This window comes from Littorina saxatilis, linkage group LG5, assembly GCF_037325665.1.
Source record: "Littorina saxatilis isolate snail1 linkage group LG5, US_GU_Lsax_2.0, whole genome shotgun sequence".
Lineage (NCBI taxonomy): Eukaryota > Metazoa > Mollusca > Gastropoda > Littorinimorpha > Littorinidae > Littorina > Littorina saxatilis.
Genome location: NC_090249.1, coordinates 60,565,127 through 60,572,626, shown reverse-complemented (window position 1 = coordinate 60,572,626; position 7,500 = coordinate 60,565,127). Strand labels below are relative to the sequence as shown.

Sequence of the window (7,500 nt, the reverse complement as noted above, 5' to 3'; positions counted from 1 at the left end):
ATGGTCCGATCAACAAAATGGAAGATAGATGGGGCCATCCCTCCTTGAAATACAATGGTCCGATCAACAAAATGGAAGATAGATGGGGCCATCCCTCCTTGAAATACAATGGTCCGATCAACAAAATGGAAGATAGATGGGGCCATCCCTCCTTGAAATACAATGGTCCGATCAACAAAATGGAAGATAGATGGGGCCATCCCTCCTTGAAATACAATGGTCCGATGAACAAAATGGAAGATAGATGGGGCCATCCCTCCTTGAAATACAATGGTCCGATGAACAAAATGGAAGATAGATGGGGAATCCTTCCTTGAAGAGTGTGTGTCAGTGGCATGACAAGTGTCAAGTCTGTTACGGAACAAGACAGCGAAGGTGTAGAAACTTGAAGCATGGGCAGCGTCCCTTTACAGCACTGCATGGGTAGCGTCCCTTTACAGCACTGCATGGGTAGCGTCCCTTTACAGCACTGCATGGGTAGCGTCCCTTTACAGCACTGCATGGGTAGCGTCCCTTTACAGCACTGCATGGGCAGCGTCCCTTTACAGCATAGTTATACATCACTCCACAGCTAACACGATGCCGCACAGTGTTGCTGTATCATTTACTTCATCAAAATACTTAATGGTCCAACACCAGCTGGCATCATAAACAATGACGAAAAGTTTGCCTATGGCAGAAAACCAGGCATTTACCACTTGTTCAAGCGGACCACCGATGAACAAAAAGCCTCACCACACACACACCACACACACACACACACACACACACACACACACACACACACACACACACACACACACACCCCTTTCATACAGCAGGTTACCACTAGTGTGAAACAACATGATTCAGCTCACCACGCCACCTTTTATAAATATTGCTCCTGCGGATAACGCGTCAGTCCATTAAAAGTTTATAAAATTATATTTCGGTCAAAACCAAAAGGGGATATATATGTGTATCAAAACAACACAGCAGATACCGTCCTCAAGGTGTGGAGAATTTCAACTGGTGACACATTTTGAAAGTACAGAAATATTTCGATGTTTCGTATTTTGAGACAGACATATAGACAGACAGACAAAGAGCGAGTGAAAGTTAACGTGACACAGGTAGAGAGACGGAGATTGAGAGACTGTCAGGTGTAGAGAAACATGGAGGAACAAAGAGACACGGATAAAAGGGGGAAAAGGAAGACAGAGGTAGAAAAAACATAGAAGAAATCAGAAGTAGGGAATACACAGAAGAAGTCAGAAGTAGGAAAGACATAGAAGAAATCAGAAGTAGGAAAGACATAGAAGAATTTATAAGTGAGAAAGACATAGAAAAAGTCAGAAGTATGAAAGACATATAAGAAGTATGAAATACATATAAGAAGTATGAAAGACATATAAGAAGTAGGAAATACATATAAGAAGTATGAAAGACATATAAAAAGTAGGAAAGACATATAAAAAGTAGGACAGACATAGTAGAATTAGGACAGACATAGAAGAAGTCAGACATGTAAAGTTTTTGTCCACAGGCGTACCTGTACACGATCAAACAAAACTATTTCCCTTTCAGGTCCCCGAAAGAAACAATCCAATCATGACAGTCAGCCAAATCCACGTCACAACCATCCACATCATGACAGTCAGCCAAATCCAAGTCACAACCATCCACATCATGACAGTCAGCCAAATCCACGTCACAACCATCCACATCATGACAGTCAGCCAAATCCACGTCACAACCATCCACATCATGACAGTCAGCCAAATCCACGTCACAACCATCCACATCATGACAGTCAGCCAAATCCACGTCACAACCATCCACATCATGACAGTCAGCCAAATCCACGTCACAACCATCCACATCATGACAGTCAGCCAAATCCACGTCACAACCATCCACATCATGACAGTCAGCCAAATCCACGTCACAACCATCCACATCATGACAGTCAGCCAAATCCACGTCACAACCATCCACATCATGACAGTCAGCCAAATCCACGTCACAACCATCCACATCATGACAGTCAGCCAAATCCACGTCACAACTATCCACATCAGCCACTCACCCTAGACGTCAGAAGCCAAGGCGTTCGAGTGGAGTTCGACAATCATGGCTTCGACATCTGTGATGACAATGACAAAGATAGCCGGCATGATCTTCCACCCCATGACTTGGACAGGCCAAAGGATGAACAAACTAAGGGCAGTGAAAAGGTTCTGTCAAACAAGAGACACAGTGGCAGAGAAGATGCCACATCTCACGCTGTTGGCAGGTCAGAAGACGAGCAAGTGAAAGAGGAGTTGTCTGTAGCCGACCACGACGGCTCGGAAAGACAAGACAATGAGAGTGAGGAAGCTGCCACGTCTCCGAGCCAAAGAGGAAAAGAGGAGGATGTTGCTTCGGGCAGCGAACCAGGTGTCTCAAACTCCGAAAATCCAGATAGACGGGGCAAGGAAGTCACTTTCACAATCCAGGACCTTGACCGCCCTGGAGGCAGGGGCGACGACACGACCAGGGTAGGGAGAGAAGAGAATGAGAATGAGACGACTGACAAACTGCGCAGGGACGTAACCCTGTTCTTCATGGATCCCTTCAGCAAGATCAAGTTCAAGGTCAAGAAGAGATGCTGCATTTACTGCCCCGTCAAGCTCATTGTCCAGATTCTCAAGATCTGCTTCATCTCCGGTCAGGTCAGGCAAATTCGTTTTTTGTCTTCATATATATCAACACTTCTATTTCGTGTGTCGTTCTCATGTCAGCCTTTGAGTCATGCACGCCTTTGGTAAATCGCTAAAATAAATATATATGTGACCCTCCACCACGAAATGAGTCGCATGTCACCTCGCGCGATTCTGCGCTAGGCTTAATAAAAGTCCGGGGAGTGTCTGGTAACAATGTGAGGGTCACCTTAGTCACAGGCTTATAACTCAAACAGTTTTCGCTCTTTTCTAAAACTGTTTTCACCACTGGATAGAGCATAAAAAACTCTTTAGAAAAATGTAAAGATATGAAAATCATGCAAAGGTGACATGCGACTCATTCCGTGGTGGAGGGTCACATATAAAAAAATCTGTCCACCCGTCCATCCGTACGTCCTTCCGTCCGTCCGTCTGTATGTCTGTTGTCCATCCAGTAATCTCTTTTTCTGTGTTTTTCTCAGCTCTCAAATATTTGTTCATAGGGAAGGTTGAATGTTACTCTTCAGAATACAATACACACACGTTCTAAATGAATACAGATGTGTGTATGAACGGTTTGCTTTATGAGTGCATGTGTTTGTCTCTCGCTGAGTTTGTCAGTCTATCCGCCTGATTTGTTCGTTGGTCTCGCTGTGTCTGTGTACATGTCTACATTGGTGTGGTTGTTGTTGTTAACTAATCGTCAGTGTATTGCAGTTGTCAGGAGCGTGTAAGTGTACGAATCCATACCCACAGAAAGAAAATTAAGGATGGTTGTCATGCTGAATGGTGAATGAAACTGTCGATCTTGTTTTTCCTGTTCAGATGGTTCAGTTCGGAAAACAGCGTTCCGAGATGGTGGAGTTTATCGCTCGCACAGACACAGCCCTGAAACACCTGGTTCTGAAGGACTGGAGTGCGACCTACGAGACGATGACCTATCCCCCTGCCACTGGTCCGTTCGCTGTCTACACAGTGGACGACCTCTTGGACAGCATCCAGTATACCTGGGAAAAGGTTTGGGAAAGCATTAAAGTCGAACACCCGTCTCCAGGAGACCAAGCCTTGCCAATACGAGAAACTAGAGCTGCATCTGCTCCGCGCCGATGTTGGCCTTTATATGAAGAATTTTGTTGATTAGGAATACGATGCTTGATAACAACGAAAAGTGGTGAATAACGTATGGCTTTTGATTTTAAAAGAATAACATACAATGCAATTAAAGAAAGATACAATGTCCATTAAAAATGAAAAGCATGGTCACTGTAGAAACAAATTAAGATTATTACCAAATGTTTGCTCAAGCAAAACAGATTAAGACATTCTACCCAGACGAAACACCACGAGCAGTTCAGAAGGTATCAAACCCCAAAATTATATGTTCGTTTATTTAGAGTTTTGAATTTGTAACAAGCATTTGATTTTAACAATTCTTTTTGTGTGTGATAAAACTGACAAGTACAACCCCTATACACAGTCTGATTAACTTCAATTATTTTTGATTGGCAGTTAGATGAACATTTTCCATTTCTAAGTATTCATTTCAATAGACAATAAAGTGTTATTACTGTTATTGTCTTTTTGTTTTTGATTTTTTTAACATTTTTAATCGCGTTCTTGGCATACTGTCCTCGTTACCTGAGACCTCAAACTTCAAACTAGTCCATACGGTTTATTACACCCCCGGTATAGGGGTGTGTATAGGTTTCGCTCGATGTGTTTGTTTGTTTGTTTGTTTGTTTGTTTGTGTTCGCATATAGATCTCAAGAATGAACGGACCGATCGTCACCAAATTTGGTGAACAGGTTCTATACATTCCTGAGACGGTCCTTACAAAAGTTGGGACCAGTCAAACACACGGTTAGGGAGTTATTGGTGGATTAAAATTATACAAGCACTTATAGAGGAACATCTTAATGGTCAAAGGGAAATAACCATTCTCAGTCAGTCACTGCCACCAACTGAGAAGGTTATTTCCCTTTGACGGGGGTGTTTTTCCTACCTCGTAGGAATTTCTTGTTCTATTCAGTATTACAGTTTACCAGCAACCTCGCTCGCAACCATCAGCTTGTTACCGGATAGCAGCTCAGGTCAGCCATTGCCTTTACGACTGTGCAACAGATTCGTCAACTACGAGCAATTTCCCAACGGCACGTACGTTGTGCGATCAGGGGAGGAATCATGTGAGCTCTGAACAAGTGGTGGTGGTAGTGTGTGTATGCGTGTATGTGTGTGTGGGGGGGTGTGCGCGTGTGAGTGTGTGGGTGTGTGTGTGTGTGTTTGTGTGTGTGTGTGCGTGTGTATGAGTGTGTGTGTGTGCGTGTGTCTGTGTGTCTGTGTGTGTGTGTGTGTCTGTCTGTGTGTGTGTGTGTGTGTGTGTGTGTGTGTGTGTGTGTGTGTGTGTGTGTGTGGACACATGTGTGTGTGTGTGTATGTGTGTGTGCGTGTTTGTATGAGTTTGTGTGTGTATGCGTGTTTGTGTGTGTGTCAGTGTGTGTGTGTGTGTGTGAGTGTGTGTGCGTGTGTGTGTGTGTGTCAGTGTGTGTGTGTGTGCGTGCGTGTGCGTGTGTGTGTGTGTGTGTGTGTGTGTGTGTGTGGACACATGTGTGTGGACACATGTGTGTGAGTGTGTGTGTGTGTGGTTGTGTGTGTGTGTGTGTGTGTGGACACATGTATGTGTGTGTGTGTGTGGACACATGTGTGTGTGTGTGTGTGTGTGTTTGTTTGAGAGAGAGAGAGAGAGAGAGAGAGAGAGAGAGAGAGAGAGAGAGAGAGAGAGAGAGAGAACGAAAAACATAAAAGGGATCAACTCTCCTCCAACCACAAAAGAGAAGTGACGATTACATGTCAAACTTCCAATTAGCTGTCACAGAGACAGATTTTGAAATAATATCACTCTAGTTACAATCAACAAAGATTGTAAACTTCTCGACAACATTACTTAATCATTTTGCCAAGGTCATTGTTATAGTTATTTCCCTTTTAGAAAACAGTTTCAAATTATTCATTGATAAATAAATAAACATTCATTCGCTCGGCTTCCTGACGAGTGGGCGTAAACTGATTCTATCAAGATAAGTTTTGTGTGAATATTTGTTTGTCTGTTCACTTAAAAGACCGTTGGGTCGAAATATGTGTGAATGTATTGTTTTGTCAATAACAAACGTTCCAACAACCTACCTTTCTTGTTTTTTGATTCTGAAATTTGGAACGTTGGCAGTCTCTTTGTTTTTGGATTTAGTTTCAAATTACACAAGCTCGTATTAACAAAGCGCGGGTTAAAAACATATTACAGCAAATTAAAGTTATTTTTAGAGTAAAACTATCGTTATTGGTATGCGTAATTATTAGTCTTTACTTGAATTTCCGAAAACCAAATGAATTTCAGATTGCACAGACCTCGTGCCGTTGGAAGGACAAGTAAACTACGACATACGCGCTTTTCTGCGGCAGAGAAACCTCAACCTTACCTACTCAAAGTTAGTATCATATCATATGTATACATATATCATTGTATCCCACATACGCGAGAGAGACCACACGCGTCATAACTGTACCATATCTCCACATGTGTGTGTGTTATGCAAATAAGGTCAAAGCGTCAAACTATTGGTTCAAACGACGGAGCTGTCAATAAATGTACTAAAGTACAGGAGTATGTAGGATACACAAAATACTACATGGTTTCTTGTGTGGTACTAGGTTTACACTCGTTACTTTGTTTTCAAAAATTGAAAAGCTTGCCTTAGCTTGCATTTTAATATTCAATTAAAAAAAACTCGTGTAAGTCTGGTATCACACAGGACGCCGATTATATTCTCCGCGTAAATTACTACTGTGAACTCTGTATTAATTACTGCTGACTCTAGGCGCAGGGAAGGACTGGTAGTTGGAAACTAAAACTGTTAGTCCAGGCTCATGAAATTCAATCAATCAATCAATCAATCAATGAGTCTTATATCGCGCATATTCCGTGGGTACAGTTCTAGGCGCTCTGCAGTGATGCCGTGTGAGATTTTATACGGCCAGTAGATTGCAGCCATTTCGGCGCATATTTACCTTTCACGGCCTATTATTCCAAGTCACACGGGTATAGGTAGACAATTATTAACTGTGCCTAAGCAATTTTGCCAGGAAAGACCCTTTTGTCAATCGTGGGATCTTTAACGTGCACACCCAATGTAGTTTGTTTTATGTTGTTGTTTGTTTGTTTCCTTCTTTCTTTCTTTCTTTCTTTGTGTTTGTATGTTCGTTTAAACTTTGTTCTGCTACACTTTCCACCTGGAGATGTTGAAATGGCATGCTCGTTTGTAGTTCAATTAATCACCCAAAAATACAATAGTTGCCAAAATGAAGTTTTAACTGCATGAGACTTTTAAAAGTCGTATGTTTTGTTCGTGTAGTAAGCATTAGATGTGCAACACCTGTTCCAAGGGCGTGCGGGTGGAAATCTCTTTCGTTTAATGCTGTACATTATGTATGTCACAGGCTTCTTGACATCACACTGACCTTCCCGTTCAACACGTTTCACTTCAACCTGATGGAGACACAGACGGGGCCCACGTGCTTCACAGTCAACGTCACGGTGAGCACACCTGGATCTAGGAGGGGGTTTCTGGTCCCCACCCCCACCCCCACCGCCTCTCTTACCCGGCAAGCGTACCTTATTCTCAAGGAGAGACCAAAAATACCCCTTTAAAATGCTCACTTTCAACAGCATCTGGAGGTAAAAGCCCCCCAGACACCCCCCTCCCCCTCGCCACACACCCGGCTGGCCAGCCCCTGTACCCCTATCTCATTTCGGAAGCCCCTCCCTCTC

General features: G+C 43.0%; 2 protein-coding genes across 3 annotated transcripts in view; both read left to right on the top strand.

Annotated features, from left to right (window-relative positions):
* The first annotated feature begins 1,576 nt into the window (after positions 1 to 1,576).
* On the top strand, positions 1,577 to 4,174 carry LOC138965911 (mucolipin-3-like). 2 transcript variants are annotated; one of them, XM_070337991.1, is made up of 2 exons: positions 1,577 to 2,693; positions 3,507 to 4,174. In XM_070337991.1, exons 1-2 carry the CDS (start codon positions 2,586 to 2,588, stop codon positions 3,816 to 3,818), a joined length of 420 nt encoding a protein of 139 aa, XP_070194092.1. In that variant the 5' UTR covers positions 1,577 to 2,585; the 3' UTR covers positions 3,819 to 4,174. Both variants share the same exon structure in this region; 1 of them encodes a protein (XP_070194092.1).
* A 185-nt stretch (positions 4,175 to 4,359) lies between these two features.
* The window catches only part of LOC138967618 (mucolipin-3-like), an 18,167-nt gene continuing 15,026 nt past the window's right edge, over positions 4,360 to 7,500 (top strand). Inside the window, exons 1-3 of the mRNA XM_070340223.1 lie at positions 4,360 to 4,864; positions 6,070 to 6,160; positions 7,170 to 7,266. Coding sequence (XP_070196324.1) covers positions 7,222 to 7,266 — 45 coding nt within the window. The 5' untranslated portion in view covers positions 4,360 to 4,864; positions 6,070 to 6,160; positions 7,170 to 7,221. The remainder of the gene's footprint in view (positions 4,865 to 6,069; positions 6,161 to 7,169; positions 7,267 to 7,500) is intronic.